The sequence below is a fragment of the Apis mellifera genome, linkage group LG1, assembly GCF_003254395.2.
Source record: "Apis mellifera strain DH4 linkage group LG1, Amel_HAv3.1, whole genome shotgun sequence".
Lineage (NCBI taxonomy): Eukaryota > Metazoa > Arthropoda > Insecta > Hymenoptera > Apidae > Apis > Apis mellifera.
The window spans coordinates 3,977,501-3,999,012 of NC_037638.1; the positions used below are offsets into that span (position 1 = coordinate 3,977,501).

The window sequence follows — 21,512 nt, forward strand, 5'->3', positions numbered from 1 at the left end:
CAATTCGGGCCGCTTTTCTTCAACTGCGTTGTTTAATTTCGTTAGTTGTTCGATGTAGACAACAGAATTGATCGTTCGGTTGGGTGGTAAGAGTTCAAAATAGACGATTCCTTCGTAATCCCACCAAACTGATAACAAAACCTTCTTTCGACGAATACCAGCTTTTGATGTTGTTCGAGCTGGTTCACGTGGCCTGCTCCACCATCTTTTCCGCTTGATATTGTTGTAAACAACCCATTTTTCATCGCCAGTTATCGGTCGTTTTAAAAATGGATCATTTTCATTTCATTCAGTTTCTTTAGCAAATCGCAGCTGTTAACGCGTTGCGTTAAATGCTTTTCTTTCAATTCGTGAGGAACCCATGTGTCGAGTTTTTGAACATAGCCAATTTTCAATGCATGTATGTGATACACGAAGCTTCTCTGCAATCTCACGAGTTGTACTGTGACGATCCGAATCGATTATTGCTTTGATTAGGTCGTCGTCAACTTCGACTGGACGACCAAAGCGTTTTTCGTCTTTGAGTGAAAAATCACCAGAACGAAATTTGTCAAACCAATTTTGACACTGCCGTTCTTTTAAGGCTTCGTCGCCATAAACAGCGCATAACTTTTTGCGAGCTTGCGATGCGTTTTTCCCTTCGCGAAAATAAAAAAGCAAAATACGACGATAATGTTCCTTTTGATTTTCCATTTTTCAACGAAAACTACGCAACCGATCAAAAAATTTTTTTTACCGATTGACACCTGAATTGCCAACTATCGAATAACAAAATGTGTTTTACATTTGGACTACGCCAGCAAACCTAAAAATTCAACTGAAGCCATCTATGAGTGAAATCCGCAATTACTTAGTTGCCAACCCAATATTTTTGAAGATGTTTTTATATCTTATGGAAGGTGTTTCATTTTGTAGTTCTATGCGAGATATGACGTGTTGTATAAGAAGAAGAATTTCTTCTTTTTGTCTTGTATGTTTAAACCAGCAAATTGCAATTGCTTGATATTTTGTCTCTCTTTATACGTATGCAATTCTTTTCAAATTTGTCCCGGTGAAAAAACTTTGGACAAAGGAAGGCGCAGTTTCCAATTAGAAGTAAAAACATCTTTTAGTGTTAAAAATGCTGAATTTTTGTTTAAATTACAAGTAACAAAGTATTAAAATTTTAATTCAGCTTTTAAAATTTTGCCAATAACAAAATGTATTTTACATTTGGACTACGCCAGCAAACCTAAAAATTCAACCGAAGCCATCTATGAGTGAAATCCGCAATTACTTAGTTGCCAACCCAATACATAAAATTAAATTCATAAAAAGAAAGATTATATATATACAATTGGATAAAAATATATTTCTCGACAGTGCGCTTCCCACACCTATCAAGTATCCATAGACATGCAACTGTCATTGTTGGCTCCTGTATTGGTATTCGTGTTAAAATTCTGGCCAACGCTCGGGATACTTCTCGCCTTGTCCATCGTTTCTTTATCGACGATACTTCGTTACACGATAATGACGAGGAACGACATTACCATAATGTTGTATTACGGCTTGTCGTAAGTATCGATTATATTTCGAAGAAAAAAGAAAAAAAAAAATTCATTTCATTGTAATTCGTTTCAGGGTGGAGAAATTCTACAGTATGAGCAATCTGATATACACGATTCCGTTTTACAGAATCACGCCGTACGTGTGCGGCGTTGCTCTTAGCGTGTTGTTGTATCGCGTTGGAAAACACGTTAAGATTCCCAAGGTATATAAGAAAAAAAAAAAGAAAGAAAGAAAAAATCAATATAAAAATTAATCGATATATTCTTCATCAGCTCGTGGTGAATCTAGGATGGTCGTTGTCGGCGATAATCATAACGTGGATGTTGTACTGGCCGCGCGACATCATGAGGGAAGATTACGTGTTCGACATTGTATCGCTGACCAATTTCGTAGTGATCAATCAAATCCTGTGGACATTGGCCCAGTGTTGGATAATATTCGCGTGTTACACGAATAACGGGGGTGGGTTATTAAATTTTTCTTACACAATTTCTTTCGAATCGATCGAGATTTTAATCGTTTCAGGTGTGATAAACAAATTCCTTTCCCATCATTGGTTCGTCGTGTTCAGCAAGATATCGTACTCGTTCTATCTGATCCAATTCATATTTTTTTTCTACGAGATCGGGACCATCAGATATCCGGATATTTTTTACATATTTCAACTAGTACGTAGAGAAATAATTTTATCATTTTTTTTTTATTTCGGTAAAAATTTTTTACAAATCGATTTATCTATAAATGTTTCAGATCAATTTTAAGCAAATGATTTTGCTCACCCTCTCGTCGATAGTTCTTACTTTGATCTTCGATATATCCATGCAGGAGATCAAAAATTACATAATGAAAAAATGAGCGTTCAAAAACGGTTTACACGGTAAACTGAAAACGTGGACTAATAACTGGTCCAAAGTTTTGTACCAGTATATTTTGTATATTTTTATTTTCTTTACGACACTTTCTTCAGTTCTTTTTTTTTTTTTTTTTTACAGCGTTCTTTGAAAAAATTTGCGTAATATTTGCATCAAGATCGAGAAATAAATATTGTAACATTGTCCAATTGATTTTTACTCTCTTCACGTTTATTATTCCTCTCGTTTTTCGTTTATCGAAATATATATAAATAAAGTGTAAATATTCTTCGAGATGAAGAGAAAAATATTTTCAAAGAATATCAATAAGAATACGAGAAATTAATTATCACGATTGATATGATAAAATTTCGCGAAATTTAATAATAATTAATATTTGTTTATTATATGATCTTCGTTGTATCGAAATAATTTATCGATCAACATTGACAGCGTGAAATTTCTGTCATGGTGAATCATCATGATATTCGTCCTCGTTACAAAACGTATATACAAGTATGCAATTCATTATATACGTATTTAAAATTGAAATATAACCAAAGAAATACACAAATGAAGAAAATATAGATTATTATTCCTCCTTTTTTCCTCTCATTTTTCGTTTATGTTATATATTATCGAAATATATATAAATAAAGTGTAAATATTCTTGGAGACAAATGGAGAGAAAAATATTTTTAAACAATATTAATAAAAATATGATAAACCGATTATAATTGATTATAATTGATAAAAAATTTCGTTAATGCTTAATATTTATTTGCTGATAAAAGTATAAAACGGAAGTAGATTGAAAGTACTTTCATTCATTATAGATCATTGTAGGATAAAAATTCCAATAGAAACTTACAAAAGGTATGAGAAGATGAACAACTCGTTATTTAATTTAAATTAAATGAAAATTTTTAAATTTATTCAACTGATATTTTGAGTATTGTTTATGATCACTTGCAAAGAGTAAATATAAACAACAAAAGAAAATGATGAAAAAAGGATGAAGCAATAGGATGAAAACATTAAAATCAGCGCCATCTGCTAAAGAAGATAAATGAAAAAAGGAGAACAAATAGTGGAAAGAGGATAGAGATATAATAAGAATTGATCGCCAGTGCCATCTTGTGAAGAACACAGATATCTCTTTAACGACAGGGTAAAGTAGAACAGGAATTAAATATCGACAGACAAATGTTCGAAAAAATATCTTTGATATTAAAGAGATGGCGTAGAGAATCAATTTTTAACGTAAATTATTATCTTTCTTAAAAATTAAAAATATCTATCGATTAAAAATAATTGAATTCAATATATTATATGATTATTGTAAGTTTGTTAATATATTATAATTTTTAAAAATCAAAATAAAAATGATCAATAACTTAATAAATCTTAATAATGTAAAAAAATCGTTGCAATTTTGCTTGCAGCCAATTAGTTTTATCATATTATTAATCATATATCAATATTATTAATAATAATAATTTTTCACCAATTAAAAATTGTTATAAATTGGAGAACTACTTTATCTACGATCCTATCCACCTTCTTTTACACAAAAATCTACTTAAAATCAATGACAAATGTTTCTTTTAATGTAGATTTGACAACATTTGATCTTTTATCATGCAAAACAAATTGTAAAAGAATTTTTAAGTGAAGAACTGATAAGGATGTGATAAAAAAAAATATTAAATTATATTTTGATTTTAAATAACTCTATATGAAACATGCACACATTATTTCTATATATGTCAACAGTTTACTCATTGTCATGAAAATGTACAATATTGATAATTAATAAAAAAATAAAAAATCAAAAGGAAAGAAATTAAATACTTTTCACGGAGTTATTTTTATATCATTGGCCTACTATCACAACCTTTAAGATAATGCAATCACAAAAATATTCTACTTCAAGCAATATTTTTACAGTAACAGTTTTACAAATTACCCAGTTACATTCTTATATAATTTAATAATGTTGAGTAGTTAATTCAAAATAGTCTTGTAATTAAATGTTTAATTTAATTCCTATTGGCGTATAAAAGTAATATCTTTATATATATCTAACAATTTATAGATTTAGAGAGTTTATGTAGAATAAACTCTCAATAAAATTGAAGTTGTTATATGAAATATAAAAATATTTTATTGGTTTCATACCAATTCCACACTCACCTTAAATAAGCCTGAAATAAATAAACAATTAGTAAAATTCCAAAATTCATCTTTTAACCAACTTAAGATGATTCAGAAATTGTGAATACTTGCACAATTCCAGTGGAAGATATTTGGGCATTCAATATTCGCAAAACTACTTCAACAAACGCGATTATTTATCAACGCAACACTACATTTTAAAACAAATTCGATAGAAATCATTATTATATCTAAAAAAAAGCTACTGTTAAAAAAAGAATTTAATAATAAATTTTTAATACAATTTCGCAAAAAACTATAATAATTTATAACAAAAAAAAAAAATCTTATAATTCGCGACATTAATACAAACGCGATTCTCATTTTTATTAACGCAAAGAACTATAAAAATTAAAATGCAATTATTAATCAATCAAAATTATTAATAAAAAATCGCGATGCCCATGATGACTGGATTTTGAACGATAGGCCTGCATGCAATCGGCCAGACAACACAACAACAATTACTACTAATATTCTAAAACGAGCATAGTGACAAAGTAATAACTTCCCATTCTTTGGATCCAAAAAAAGATTCCAAAAAATGAGAAGCCATTCGTTGCAGCCCTCTTCGTGACAGTTTGTCGGGCCTCTTCGGTCTTCCTCCTTCGGGCGCGATGCCCGCTGAAACTTATAACTAGGCTCGAGATTCCCTACTCGCGAATAAAAAAAAAAAAAAAAAGATTAAATCATAGTATTGCAATATGTGCAAAATCTCGAGCTCGTTTCAAAAAATCGACGAGCAAAGCCAAAAACGATTTTGCTTCGTTCCAACTTTACCCTCGATTTTTCGAATTATATTTCCTGAAACAAGTTGTCGCGCGAATAACGCCCGCTCTGTGAAACCGTGACAACTTGCCCGGCCCTACCTACTTACAATTAAACCAGGCACGCCAGAAGTGTTCTACTTGTCCTACCTAAGCCTATATTTAAAAAGTAAACAAACACACCAACACACTCGCTCCACGATTCTCACGCATACACTCGGGCGCAAAGTGCCTACACTAGGGAAAGCGTCCCGGGACGCGTCCGACACCCGAGCTTGGCACGCTACATACACACTCTAACTGTACGTACCATTTTCCTGAAATCGACTGACGGTTGCTATGTGACCATTGCGTAAATCGCGATAAAAATTTTTATTAATTGCAATTATTGAATATCTACCAATGAAAAGATATGTTTTTTAAAGGAATTAAATTATTAGAACAATATGAAACTCGATAGCATTTTCATAATTGGAAAGTAAGAGTTATATATAAGTGGACGAAACGACGCAATTCCACAGACTAACCACGCATACACTGTGTGGAAAATACGTCGCGCACGATACACAACGCATCGTCAGTCGCTGAAAAATTGTTATATAAACTTATCAACTATGATCATCATATCCATCGCCTCTCTCTCACTCAAGTAGCACCTGAGCACGTGAGTGAGATCCTGGCAATGGACACGGAAAGGGTTAAACCTGGAAATCCTGAGCTAAAAAAATATGGGTTAAGTATTTTGTATCTAACGAGCTAATATTCTTTAACATTTTAGATCTTATTTTATTTTAAACTTTAATAAATTTACTTTAATAAATTTAATGAATTGTTATTAAATTTAGAAAAGAAAAATATATTAACAATAAATAATAAATTTATGTATGATAATTTGTAATAAAAAATAAATGACTCTAAATGGAATATTAATATGAAAATAACCTCAGGCGATCTCTTCATCAAAGCACATTTTCGAAATTATAAAACCAATATTCAAAACTTCTTGCTCTGATTTAGAAATCTACCTGTCGCGAAATATTTTCTTGCACATAATATTGGATATTTAAATATTACAATTAAAATGTGATGCTAAAATCATCACATTAATGATAAAAATTTATTGAAAAAATCGGTAAACATTGATTTAATTAAAATCTTTTCAAAATTGGTAAATGATTACAGTGAAAGTATTTTCAATTATAGAATCCAATTAATTATTTACATCATTCGTTCTACTAATTAGATAAAATTATCAATATTATTTCTTAAAAACGCAACGTGCAAGAAAATCTATCCTGATCTAGTAAATAGCACATAAAAAAGTAAATGTTACTAGTCACGGATATAATAAATATCCGTGGTCACTATGCTCGTGTAAAAATCTACGTATACAACCAGTCACTCGTGTCGATTCGGATCTTTCATCCTACGACATGATTGAGTGAACGGAGGAATATAAATGCATGCGACTCACCAGTAAATGCGAAGAATCTCCATCAGTGACCCATGGAATATCATTGCGAAGTAGTCATCAAATATTGGAAAGTGAAAACTTAAAAAGAAACGTACAATATCATAATTTAAATAGAGTATTAAAAGCAGTCAAATAAATGAATAATGAGAAACGTATAATTTAGAAAGACTGTCTTTGAAAGATTGTCAATTATAAACAGATATTGATTGAATAGTAATATACGAATAATAAATAATAGCTATTGAAAAAATATTTATTGCTATACAATAAATAATTCATATATTTCAAGAAAGAATGGAATTAACTCTAATCATTATAAATCGTAGCGATTACAATTTCGAATCACAAATTGGGAAAGGGAAGTGCACAGAAATATGGCAACTCAAAACATGTCGAAACATGTCGAAACATGTCGAAACATGTCGAACATGACACGAACCCGAATTCCTAATTTCTTGGAAATGGATTGTTATGAACAAATGTTTCGAACAAAACGAATAAAAAAAGAGAAAAAAAGTATATGAACATTACATCACAGATAAATGCATTTAGGAACACAATATTATATATACGTAGCACATATAACGTATATGTATTATATATACGTATCACATATATACTCGTGATAACTTAATTTAATAAAATAAAATTGATTTTGTACTTTTGTTTGAAAAATAATATATAAAAGATAAATTTATTAAAAGAAAAACATTAATCATCCATTGCAAATCATCGTACATGCTATAAATCAATTTAATTTCACGGTTATTTCAACGATCAAACAATAATTTGTTCAAATAAAAATCAAAACCGTAAAATAAACGTATAAAAAACGTATGAAAAAAGTATATATATTAATGTAAAGCAACAAGTGAATTCAAATCTAGATTCAACGAACTTTCGAAACAACCTTGTCGTAAAGATCAATAGAAAAAGAACAAAAGAAACTCGAAACACTAATTAATTTCGTCATTACAATAATAAATAGATTATTAAATAAACGAAAATAATAATAATTCATAAATTTAACAATAAAATATGAATAAAATTACTTACTGCGTAGTCGAATTAATGAAGCTGACAGGAGCACACTTTCTATCACGACAACTTTTCACAAGAGACTAACGACATATGCACAATTTGAATAGAAGCTTTCTGATTGGTTGGCGCCATAAACCAATTTTATAATCGATTTATAATCGAAATCGAAAAATATACATATTATATAATATATTTTAATTATTCTAATTAAAAATACATTCAAAATAAATTATTAATTTATTTACATATCATTAATTTTTTAATTATTTATTTAATTTTTATAGTTAAATGTACTTTCATTAATTCATTTATTTATTAATTTATTTATCGATTATCGATTTCTCTATTATTCGATTATAAATTTATTTATGTAATAATTTATTTATAAATTTTTTATATACTTTTTGTTTTATATTTATACATCAATTTATTTATTTATATATTGCATTCATTTATTTGGTTATTTATTTTTTTATACATTCAATTATATAAAAAAATTAATAAATAAATTATTAAATAAAATAATGAATAATCGATACATCGATAATTTATAAATAAATAAATGAATTATTAAAAAAATAATATTCTTTCTATAAATATAGAATAAAAATAAATAATAAATAAATTAAAAATTAATTATATATAAATAAATTAATAATATATTTTGAATTTTTTTATAATTAGAGTAAAATATATAATACGTTAATTTTTCGATTTCCATTGTAATTTATTTAGTTTGATGTAAGCCAATCAGAAAGCCACTTTTTGCTATTATTTTTAGTCTCCTGCGGAAAGTCATCGTAATAGGATACGTGTGACAAGAAATGATTTGATTCGTTGATTCGAATATAATAAGGAATTTTATTTAAACTTTATTGTTAAGTTTATAAATTATTAATACTTTCATTTATTTAATAATCCATTCATTATTGTAACGACGAAATTAATTAGTGTTTTGGATTCTTTTATACCTTTTTCGATCGTGTAATTGATTGTTGAGGTTACCGGTGCTGTTTCGTGCTTTATTGAATTGAGATTTGAATTCATTTATATTGATTTTTTATGATTCTGTTTTATAGTTTTAATTTTCATTTGTGCAAATTATTATTCGATTAATCATCGTAATAGAATACATGTGACAAGAAATGATTTGATTCAGTGATTCGATTATAAGGAATTCGATTGTAAGAAATTTTATGTATATTTTATTGTTAATTTTATAAATTATTAATATCTTCGTTTATTTAATAATTCATTCGTTATTGTAACGACGAAATTAATTAGTGAAATTAGTAGAAATTAATTTGGATTTTTTTGTACTTTTTCTTTCGATCGTGTATCTGATTGTTGAGGTTATCGGTGCTGTTTCGTCTTTTTTTATTTCTTCTTTTGAATTGAGATTTGAATTCATTTATATTGATTTTTTTATAGTTTTGTTTTATAGTTTTGATTTTCATGTGTGCAGTTATTGTTCCATTAGTGAAGTGATTTGGAAGGAAAAATGATTTTTAATATATGTATATGACATATATGGCTTGATAATTTTGATGTTTTATTTCTTTTAACGAAAAGAGATTTAGATATTTATAATAGTATATATAATAATAACTTTTTTATTATATTATGACACATATATTAAATTTTTAAATATATTTTTGTGTAATAATTATATTTATTTATTTATATATTTTTTTTCAATATTACGTTTGACATTTTTTTAAAATATTGCATAATATTTATATATATAATATATATTAAAAAAATATTCACGTTTTATGTGTCACGTTCGACATGTTTCGACATATTTCGACATATTTCGATTTATCAAATTGCAAAATGTTTCTCTTAATTCTTCTGATTCGATAGTCGAAATTATGATGTAACGCATTATGTTATTAATTTTTTAATAATTAGAAGTTTTATTCTTTCTTGTTGTAATTTGTTTGCTTACGTACATATTTTATTATAATTCATTAATTTTATACATTTTATATATTTATTTGAAAAAATTTTTTCTTTTTTGTAGGTTATTATTATCTGATTATTAATCCAACTTTAAAGGAAAATAGGAAAATTTCAATGGATGCCATTGTATCTTTTTGAAGAAAAATTTGATATTTGCTTGTGAGTAATTTTTGTTTTTGTATTTTGTTTATTAAATCAAAATTAATCTTTTTGCATTTTTAAGAATAAAGTTCTATAACAACAAAATAAATAATAAAGTAAGTACATGGCTAGAATTATTGCTTAAATAACTCATTGGCTTATAGAAATACTACTTAAATAGAATAGAATATATTTGTAAATGTATAATAAATGATAATAATAGTGATTGTATTAAAAGTTGTTATATTATTGATGATGATCAATAATATAAATATATTAATTCTTTGTGAAAAACATTTAATTTTGTTTGGTTCTTTAATTTTATAATTATCAATATTTTACATTTCTATGGCAATGAATTTATTATCTGTGCCAGCTTTTGAATAACAAAAGTATTTTTTTGAAATGTCATTTTTCCAAGTATTTAAAGATAGATGGTGCTGCTACTTAATTCTTAATCTACTTTATCTTTAAAGATAAATATAATATATTTAATATATCTCTCAAAGGATGGTGTTGATGATCAATTCTTACACCATCTTTACTCTTGTTCCATTATTTATCTTTTCTTATATATTTCATTTACCATGCACTGAAAATGGCATTGATTTCAATAGTTTTATTGATTCTAGCAATGTGCTTCCATTATTTTTTCTTGTCTATACTTATTCTTGGAGGATAAGTATATCGATAGACGAGAATACCGATTGAATACACTTTCATCATTCTTTTTTTTTTCAAAACTACATCGTTTAATATTTTAATAATAAATTATTAATTAGGTAAGGATGATTTTTGAATAATATCTCCAAATTTTATGCATTTATTAATTTTATTATCTTCTAATTCATCGATTTAAAATCTTAACAAAATCTATTCAATCCAAACATTTATATTAGCCGTAATACATAAATAAAAAATTTTACATCTCCTAAAACAGAATCTAAGTTTATCTTTCTTTTTTTTTTACAATCAATCTAGTAAATCGTTAAGAAATGGTAGATTCACGCTGAAACTATCGTTTTGTCAGTATAATTAAAGCCATAGCGCGATAAAGTCGTAACACATACGGGATTTACCTTCACGGAATTTACGATATCCGCTTACGCTACGACATCGAAACTGATAAAAGTGGGGGCGCGCGCAAATTATCGGTGCCGAATTTATCGTGCGTCCAGTTATCTCGATCGGCATATCGACAAAGCGTATATCACGATTTCCCTCGATGCGAATCGTCGTTTTCCATCTTCGCAATTACTTTTTATGGGCCAATCCCAACGTTCGCCTCCCTTTTTATTCCTTCCTTTCAATTTCTTTTTAACGATGCAATTTTTTTTTTTTTTAGAACACGCCATAAGTCGCATCGCGACTAATCGATCGATCTAATTAATTATCGACAATTTTTATAAAATATTTACTACATAAATACATAATCGACGGTCGCCATTGTTAACCATTTTGTGGAAAATACGTGCGCATCGGCAAAATAAAATTCGTTTTTCGCAATTTTTGAGTATCGAATTTGACGCTTTGTCGCTCCAAGAATTCTTATGATTGATGCACGCGAAAATTTCGAGGCAATGACGAAAACAGCGTGGAAATCTAACGGGCGAAATGAATCATGACGATGCACAGCTCGATAAATCACGGATCCGCTCGCGTTGCGATCCGTGATTTTTCATCCGTTTCAACGGCTCCTTCATGCATCGGGAAACGCAAAGAAACGTCGTGTCTCGATCTCGCCGAGATTCGATAAATCACGAATTTTTATATTTCTTACAATCTCGATGGCATAAAATGCTTGAGAAGTGGAACTTTCTTTTTTTTTTTTTTTTTTTAGAAATCGGCAAAAATTTATTTATTACAAATTTATGATCGAAATTAATTTTCAACATTCGAATAATTTATCATATGCATTATTTAAATCTTCGTACAATGGATGAATCTAATTATTATGAAGTTATCCTTTACAAAGTTATGATAAAATAACTCTTAAAAAAAAAAAAAAAAAAATTTATTTTCTTGAATAAATATATATGAAACGAGCTAGCATTGAAAGATAAATAAATGATAAATCTTAATCCTGAAATAATATATAATTTTTCATTTAATTTAATTTTTTTTTTCCATAATATTTAGGTATCTGTAAAATAATTAAACAAATATAAACAAACGTTGATAAAAAAAGTAGAAAGATTGAAAAAAGAAAAATTTGCAATTTAAAAAACCAATAAGGAAAAACCAGTTGAAACGAGCAGCGAAAAAAGGCAACATTGGTGTCTGTACATGTACTATTCCATTTCAATGATTGTTTAACATTTCATTAAATGTAATGGGTTGCTTTTCCATTACGAGCGAATGTATTTTTATTCTCACGGTCAGTTTGTCTGTTATTCGTGCACTTGATAGTAATTACTGGACAACCTGCATGCACTTACCTTAAACAGCCATCAGAAGTTACATACGTATGACGACAGTGGTGGTAGTCGACTTTTATGGAAAACGGGTGTTCTTTCTTTTTTTTCTTTCTTTAAAATCAAATGAATATTTAATCAAAGAGCGTTGTTACTTATTATTACATTCTTTCTTTACATTCTTGTTTTGGATATGTGCAAAAAGAAAAGAAAAGAAAGAAACAAGTGAGTATCCATCCTGAGATTAGATATTTGATATACAGAATCTGGATTTATAAATTTTCTATCATATAGAAAATAGGAAATCATAATGAAAAATCTTTTCCCAAATCTATGGTTAAAATCTAGTGAAAACTTTTGAAAAGAAATCCAACAGATTTCTCTAATTAATAGATAGGAATAGAATCAGACTACTTTCCATTGAAGTAGAAAAAGTAACAACTTGTCGCACACTTGTGATAATTTTTACCATTGTACCGTCTCACTGTTTGAAACTGGAATATTGAGAAAACTTGCAAATATTATAATTGTGTTTTGGTCGGCTTATATAAAAATATGAACCGATATTATTAAATTTTTCTTATTCAACAAACAGAGTTATTGTTGTAGAGTAAAAGAACAGACAGTGAATATAAAGATTATCCATTCTAAATCAATCTCTTTCTAACTGTGATGATGCAAAAGATTCATAAGATATTAGATAAGAACAAGAATAAGAACAAATTATATCGCGAATAAATTCTTGCGTTAAAAGTCTCGATTGAACTTGAATAAAATTGTATTCGAGTTATGTGTTGTCTCTCAAATACAGAAATAATAATAGGATCATTTCATTAATGGTATTTTACTTAATGGGGGGACACGAACTCAGAAATATATTTAATTTAAACGCCTGAGTGTGTATGTGTATATATATATAGATATATATATATATATGTATATGTATATGTATATATGTATATATTTATAATCGCGTTCATCATAAAAGTACAATAATAGCTTTATATCAAATCACGAGAAGTTCAATATTTCACACGGTAGGCGCGGACAAGTAGCTCTTAAAAGGTACCGATTTACCGAGGACTTTTTTTTTCTCTCTTATATACTCTTTGCTTATTTTCTTTCTCCCTCTCTTCTCTCTCTCTCTCACACACACACACACGCGCGCACGTACACACACGCGCACACACACACACGCACGCACACTTTTATATTTTTTTCCTTATTCAAAAAAAGCTTCTCGTGTTACACCGTCAACGTATGGTCTCTCTCTTTCTTCTCTCATTCTTTCTTTTTCTTCTCTTCCTTTCTTTCTCTCTCTCTCTCTCTCTCGCTCTCTATAATAACAAATAAAACGAACGAAGCTGGAGCAACGCGAAAAATGTATAGCAGAATACTATATATATATATATATATAAACAAATAAAATACATAGACAATGCAGCAATAACAACAGTTACAAAAAAAAAAACGCAAATTAATTGTCTCGTTCACGATGGAATGACTGATACGCGTGATGATGGATAATTTCTGTACGGTTCAACACGCTTCGTCCATTTCGTGTGTTGAAGCCTAATTTTCCCGTTGCACGGAGAACGAAGCTGTGCGAACTCTTCTTTTTCTTCTTTTTCTCTTCTTCTTTTTTACAAAGTATATAAATCTTTCTCTATCCTTCTACTTTTTTCCCCTTCTCCCGTTTTGTTCGTTCGAACTTCTTCTTTTTTCTCTCTCTCTCTCAACCAGCTATCCTTCCATGAATTTTACACAATTATTTCCAACAGTATCATATTCACTTCAACGGAGTTTACGGTTTTTAATTAAATTCGGATTTACCGGTCCGTATACGTATAACGTGTTCAAAATTCATCTCATTCAAAGGTGAATCGGAGATACATACATATATATATATATATATATAAAAGAAAAGAAAAGAAAAGAAAAAAAGAACAAGATAAAAGCAAAAGAAGTTTCTTAGAAGAAAGAAGAAAAAGAAAAAAATATATATTAAATAACGAAGTATACATTCTTCTCTTCTGTCGATCTTCGATCCACTCGTTAAGTACTTATATACTCGATTTCAATTCACAAACGGCTTTTCTTTCCTTCTCTGTTCTACGTAAATCGCGTTAACAACAACGTGTAATTCCGGTCGGGAATAGGAGGCACTGAAAAAGGGCAGACGAAACGGCGTGCTTCCAAGAGCGTTGTAAATTAGGCACTTTCACAATGTCCGTCGCCCTTTTCGTGTCGCCCTCTGGTTTCACGAACGACAGGTCGGTTCTCGAAAGTTTTGACACGCTTTTTGTCTCTTCTTCCTTTTCTCTCTCGCTCTTTCGCTCTCGCTCTCGCTCTCTCGCTCTCGCTCTCTCGCTCTCGCTCTTTCTTTCTCGCTCTCTCGCACACACGCTCGGTGTGCGAGCTCGGCAATAATTATATATCCAGCGACACGCGCGCCTGACCGTTAAAAAAGAATGCACAACTCGCACTGGCTTCATCGGCCCATACACACACGATTGTGGAAAAACGCACGCGGACTTTTTTCACTGTTCGAATTTTTCTTTTTCTTTTTCTTTTTTTTTTTTTTTACAACGATCACACACTTTCTTCGCAACAAAAAAAAAAAAAAAAGAAAAGAAATAACACGAAACACGTGTCTTTCACTATCACGTTCCCGAACGAATTTTTTTATCTTCCTCTTCCGTTTCTCGTTCTTTCCTTTTCTTATTTGTTTTTTTCTTCTTCAAACCTTTAAGTCAGTTTCTAACTTCGTTTTTTCTAACCCGCTCAGAATTTTTTCCACATTTTTTTTTTCTTTCCTCTTCTTATCGTTTTTTTTTTCTTTTATATATATATATATATATATATATATATATATATATCACTCGTTCCTTCCTCTAAATTCCTCCTCCCCCTTCGATATACGATATTACGACTTTGTTTTACTTTGTTTTTTTTTTGTTTCCGTTTTACAATTTTTTCGCTCTCTCTTTATTTATTTTTTTTTTTTCCCTTTTTTGGTTTCGGTATCGTTTTTTTGTTTTTTTGCTTTTTTCCTTTTATTCCTTTTTTTTTCTTTTTTCTCTTTTTTCTTCGCTCTTCGCTTTTCCCTTGCTCTTTTATTTATTTTTTTTTTTTTATTTGCTCATCGTCCCGGACCACTTTGAACGGACTTGAAGCGCGGTTTTTTTTATTTATTTATTTATTTATTTTATTTATTTATTTATTTATTTATTTAGGCGTCCCCGATCCCGATCTCGTTTCCAATAGAAAACAACAAACGCGAAACACGCGATCGGGTCTTCTAATCTGCGGTGTTTCGAGACCGTGTCGTCGTGGTCGTCGAACACTTCGATGGGCAGGTCCGGTGGTTTGCTAAACTAAACTTTGCCAAGTGTCTAGGTCATCAGCTCTGGCGTGTCGTCCGCGTAAACATCGTCCGGAGGTTCCACCCTCACGGACAACTGCGTGTAACCCTTGTTCTTCCTCTCCCTTCTTCCCGATATTGCCTGAAAAAAAATTCCATCGAATTCTTTTCCCTTTTTTTCGAAACTTCTTTAGTATCGTTTCTTCCTCGAATTATCATTATCGTATCCAAGTTTCTTTAAAGTGTTTAACTTAAACTTTAAACTGTAAATTGGTTTACCTGAAGCACGATGAATATGGTGGCGAACAAGGCGACGGATATGAGGCAAATGGCGACGGCTATGGTTGTGGTGGCGGTAATCGCCAGCGTAACCGAGTCGTTCTTGTCGGTCGTCGTCCCCTCGTAGCTGGTGTACACCTCGGATATGGCCGTGTCGGCCGAGGCGAACTCCGTCCCCGGCACCCTCCTCTTGCCAGCCGGCGAGCTGTTCCTGCACCCACCTGTTCCGAACAATTTAATTTAATTTAATTTAATTTAATTTAATTTTCCAAACTCGAGAATTGAAAATTTCTTTCGAAATGGATATTCAGAGATTCGATTTCGGATAATGAATTAATCTCACCGGTTTCAGGGTCGCAGAGGCAGCACTCCTCGGCCTGGCCACTCGCCTTCTCGTTGCCCGTGCAGCAGGGCACGCACTGATTGTTCAGTTTGTCGAGATGCAGGGGGGGCGAGCAAGCGGCGCAACTGAATTTCCCGGACCCGGTGCACCTTCGGCAATCGGGGTGGCAGTTCTTGCAGAGCCGCGTCAGGGAATCGTAGTACTGCGCTCCGAGACATTCCTTGCACAGGCCGTCCTCCAGCATCGAGTGGGAGGGGCAAGAGGTGCACTCCTTCGGCCCCTCGCCTGTAAAAAAATAATATAAATCAAATATGGAGGGCTAGCTACTTGTACAAATGTTTCTTTCTCTTTTTCTTTCAACTATTTTATTATATTTGATTCATAAAATCTCTTTAAAATCTGTAAAAAATAATATAAATCAAAAGAGAGATTGACTTGTACAAGATAAGATAATTTAAAACGTTTCTTTCTCTTTTTCTTTCAACTATTTTGTTGATAATATAAATCAAAAGGCTAGATTTGTACAAGCTTATAAGATAATTTAAAATGTTTCTTCCTTTTTTTTCTTTCAATATTTTGTTAATTGATAAAATCTCTTTAAAATCTGTAAAAAATAAAATAAATTAAAAGACTAGACTTGTACAAGTTTCTAAGATAATTTAAAACGTTTCTTTCTTTTTTTCTTTAAACTATTTTATTGATTCATAAAATCTATAAAAAATAAAATAAATCAAAAGGCTAGATTTATATAAGCTTCTAAGATAATTTAAAACGTTTCTTTCTCTTTTTCTTTCAACTATTTTATTGATTTATAAAATCTCTTTAAAATCTGTAAAAAATAATATAAATCAAAAGACTAGACTTGTACAAGTTTCTAATTATATATTATTATTATTATAATTTATATATTATTATATATTATATATTATTATTATTATAATATATTATTATTATTATATATTATTATTATAATTTAAAACGTTTCTTCCTTTTTTTTCAACTATTTTGTTGATTCATAAAATCTCTTTAAAATCTGTAAAAAATAATATAAATCAAAAGGCTAGACAATATTATTATAATATAATATATATATATATATATATTATAATAATATATTATTATTATAATTTAAAACATTTCTTCCTTTTTTTTTTAAAAGTAATATAAATCAAAAGATTTGTAGTTTCTAAGATAATATAAAACATTTTTTCCTTTTTTTCTTTCAATTATTTTATTGATAAATATGATTAAATTTTATTTTATTGATAAAATCTCTTTTTCAGATCCGTAAACGAATCAAAGAATTGTTGGTAAAAATTAAACAGCGCAAAGGATGTTAAGGATGACACGCGTCTCAAATAAATGATAAATTTATATACATCGTTTGAATTTTCTCTGGAGAAGAGATTCTTATCGAATGGATGTTCAAAGATTGAAATTTGAAAGGCGAAAGATGTAAATCGTATCGATGAGTTTCAGGGATGAAATCTGGACAGGGATCCCTCCCAGGGGTATGAATCGCTCGTTCAATATTTACTCCATCGAGGAGGGGGGTGAGGAGAGTAACACCTGCTCTGTAATTCCGCCTACCTTTGCACGTGCGACAGTAATGGTGACACTTCTGGCAGCCGAAGTTGGACTTGAAGAATCCTTCGGGACACTCCGGGTGACACTCGCCCGCCGCCAGTTGCCAACCACCGGGACAGGTCACGCATTGATCCCTTCTGGGCCCGGAACACGTTTTGCACGCCAGATAGCATTTCGCGCACTGGCCCCGATCGCTGTAATACCTGGATTGGGAACCAGTTGGAAGGTCTTATTATTGCCACAGATTATAATTGGAATTTTATTTTTAAAAGTTGAAAGAACTCGAAGCCTCTGTTCACTCGTGCAATCGTGACTATTCGATTTTCGAGGGGAAAGAAAGATTTTTAAAAATTCTTAATTTCGATGGAAACCGAATCTGTTGAATAACGCGAAGATTGAATTTTCGAGAGAAAAATAACTCGTCACGATTCAAAATTTTTCTTACGATGCTTATCTTAATTTCGATGGAAACCGAGTCTCTATTTTCAAAATTTTTCTTACGATGTTTATTTTAATTTTAATGGAAACCGAGTCTCTACTTTCGAGAGTCAAAATTTTTCTTACGATTCTTATCTTAATTTTAATGGAAACCGAGTCTCTATTTTCAAAATTTTTCTTACGATGTTTATCTTAATTTTAATAGAAACCGAGTCTCTATTTTCAAAATTTTTCTTACGATGCTTATCTTAATTTTAATAGAAACCGAGTCTCTATTTTCAAAATTTTTCTTACGATGTTTATTTTAATTTTAATGGAAACCGAATCTCTATTTCCGAAAATCAAAATTTTTCTTATGATGCTTATTTTAATTTTAATGGAAACCGAGTCTCTATTTTCGAGAGTCAAAATTTTTCTTACGATGCTTATCTTAATTTTAATGGAAACCGAGTCTCTATTTTCAAAATTTTTCTTACGATGTTTATTTTAATTTTAATGGAAACCGAATCTCTATTTTCGAGAGTCAAAATTTTTCTTACGATGCTTATTTTAATTTAAATGGAAACCGAATCTCTATTTTCGAGAGTCAACATTTTTCTTATGATGCTTATCTTAATTTTAATGGAAATCGAATCTCTATTTTCGAGAGTCAAAATTTTTCTTATCTTAATTTTAATGGAAACCGAGTCTCTATTTTCAAAATTTTTCTTACGATGTTTATCTTAATTTTAATGGAAACCGAGTCTCTATTTTCAAAATTTTTCTTACGATGTTTATCTTAATTTTAATAGAAACCGAGTCTCTATTTTCAAAATTTTTCTTACGATGTTTATTTTAATTTTAATAGAAACCGAGTCTCTATTTTCGAGAGTCAAAATTTTTCTTACGATGTTTATTTTAATTTTAATGGAAACCGAGTCTGTTGCAACTGTAACACAAAGATTTAATTTTCGAGAGAAAAATAACTCATCCCTGCACAATTCAAAATTTTTCTTACGATATTTATTTTAATTTCAATGGAAACCGAGTCTATTGCAACTGTAACACAAAGAGCGAATTTTCGAGAGTCAATTTTTCTTACGACGTTTATTTTAATTTTAATGGAAACCGAGTCTCTATTTTCAAATTTTTCTTACGATCTTAATTTTAACGTTGAAACATAAAATTCAAATTCTCTGTCAACTCATTTGTTCGCACTCACCCAGTTTCAGGTCAGAGTTGCAACGAGTATGATACACGAATATGACAGGAAAGGAACTCACCCCTGGGCGCAAGAGGACCTGCACTCTCCGCTCTGCAATTGCAATCCGTCTTGGCACGCGGTACAGTTCAATCGAGACACACAGGTTTTGCAGGTGTGCAAGCAAGGCACGCAGACGGGTCCGGATGGTTGCGCCATCGAGTAATAACCGTCGTCGCACTGGTACACGCACCGTTTCGCTTGGAGTAGTAACGGTTTTTGACAGGAGATGCAATTGTTCTCTCCGGGGCCGGCGCACGTTTTACACGACGCGTGACACTGTTTGCAATGGCCGTTCTCGTAGAACTCGGTCGTTTTGCAACGATCGCGGTGCTCGGGGGCGCAGAGGCCTTCCTCGTTCAAACTCCATCCGTCGTCGCAACTCCTGCACGTCGACATGTCGCAGGTAGCGCATCCGGGTGGGCACGGAACGCATTCGCGCCGCTTCTTGTCCGCGCCGTATCCGATCGGGCAAGACGCTCGACAGGCGCCTGAAATTTGTTACATCGCTTTTTCAAGGCTGACTTTGTGTATGAAGCTTAAAAACTTAAGAGCGAGACTTGCTTGAGAGATTAAAGGGATTCTTGATGTAAGTAAGTTAATTAAACTTTATACGATAATGCTCGAATTTATTCTCACAAGTTTTAACGTTAGAATTAACCAAAGACAATTATTAAGATAAATTGGTTAGCCTCGTATATTATCCTAAAATAATGCAGTATCTAAGACTTGTTTTCACTTAAATTCAATCGTTATTCCATTCGATGTAACGGCCAATGAAACGCGGGAATCGACTTAAAAATCGCGAATTCGTATGAAACACGGAATATCCCTACAATACCAGATACCGGTGAAATAGGTTTCTAGGTTATCGGTTGCGCTCCGGTGCGTTTTTAAGGATTAACGTCGCACGATATATACATATACACACACACACGTACCGTTGAGAGAAAACAATCCGGGTCGACAGGAGATGCATTGGTTCTCGGCGGTTCCGTTGCAAGTCTCGCACGTGGAATGACAAGGAGCGCAATTGTAATCTTGCGTCTCGTATGTGTAGAGGGGACAGGCCGCGTAACACTTGTTTTCATACATGACCAAATGATGCTCGCAACTGGTACATTTGTCCGGCCTGTCCTGGCAACTTGCGCAGTTCGCCTCGCATGGTACGCACGTACTGTTCTCCGTGTCTGCAAATTACCATTCATCTGAATATAATAAAATAGGAATATTTTATTTGATTTTCTTAAAAAAAAAAAAAAAAAAAAAGTATGAGTTGCGAGATCGACGCTCCAATTATAATAAATTGCCTCGTTTATTATATCGATTTTATTTCATGAAATACACTCACTCTCGTAATATCCTTCCGGGCATTGCTGCAGGCACACAGCTAGATCGGTAACTCTTAGGTGCGCAGGCGCGCAGGAGAGGCATGAATCTTGGCCGGCACCGGCACATATCTCGCAGGATTCGTGGCAAGGCCAACAGACCCCGCCCTGATTTGGGAAGCTCCTCGGCGGACATTGACTCACGCAAGTGCTGTAAGCGTTGCAATATCTCTAGAGACTAATATTCCTTCGAATAATGTGTTTCAATCCTTTCTTTGATTTTGAAATTTTCAAAATCTTTTGATAAATTTTAACGATTCCATTGTGAGCAACAAGATAAGTAAATTTCATGCTTCTCTATTAAGAGAATATTACATATGATAAAAATATATTTTAAAATACGTAAATCCAATGAATTTTTTAAATTATTGTTACTCATAATGATATCGTTATGGAAGTTAAGTATAATTATAAGTAAGAAAGGAGATGAGATGATTCCTTAAATCCAAGTT

The 21,512-nt window shown here is 31.1% G+C and overlaps 2 protein-coding genes across 4 annotated transcripts in view; one reads left to right on the forward strand and one right to left on the reverse strand.

Annotated features, from left to right (window-relative positions):
- Positions 1 to 2,731, forward strand: part of LOC100578042 (nose resistant to fluoxetine protein 6) — a 12,652-nt gene extending 9,921 nt beyond the window's left edge. The window contains exons 10-14 of one of the 2 annotated variants that reach the window (XR_003306099.1): positions 1,363 to 1,556; positions 1,624 to 1,753; positions 1,840 to 2,013; positions 2,077 to 2,219; positions 2,302 to 2,509. Coding sequence is in view for 1 of the 2 variants with exons in the window: in XM_026445217.1 (XP_026301002.1) it covers positions 1,363 to 1,556; positions 1,624 to 1,753; positions 1,824 to 2,013; positions 2,077 to 2,219; positions 2,302 to 2,406 (762 nt within the window). In the remaining variant the exon portion in view is untranslated. Of the gene's footprint in view, positions 1 to 1,362; positions 1,557 to 1,623; positions 1,754 to 1,823; positions 2,014 to 2,076; positions 2,220 to 2,301 lie in introns of both variants that reach the window. The other variant, XM_026445217.1, reaches the window with a different exon arrangement.
- Positions 2,732 to 15,514: 12,783 nt separating this feature from the next.
- The window catches only part of LOC408618 (furin-like protease 2), a 382,021-nt gene continuing 376,023 nt past the window's right edge, over positions 15,515 to 21,512 (reverse strand). For both annotated transcript variants that reach the window (XM_026442677.1, XM_026442676.1), the window contains 7 exons: positions 21,024 to 21,211; positions 20,614 to 20,862; positions 19,695 to 20,163; positions 17,998 to 18,197; positions 16,408 to 16,692; positions 16,065 to 16,285; positions 15,515 to 15,927 (listed from right to left, as the gene is read on the reverse strand). In XM_026442677.1, coding sequence (XP_026298462.1) covers positions 15,817 to 15,927; positions 16,065 to 16,285; positions 16,408 to 16,692; positions 17,998 to 18,197; positions 19,695 to 20,163; positions 20,614 to 20,862; positions 21,024 to 21,211 — 1,723 coding nt within the window. In that variant the 3' untranslated portion in view covers positions 15,515 to 15,816. The remainder of the gene's footprint in view (positions 15,928 to 16,064; positions 16,286 to 16,407; positions 16,693 to 17,997; positions 18,198 to 19,694; positions 20,164 to 20,613; positions 20,863 to 21,023; positions 21,212 to 21,512) is intronic.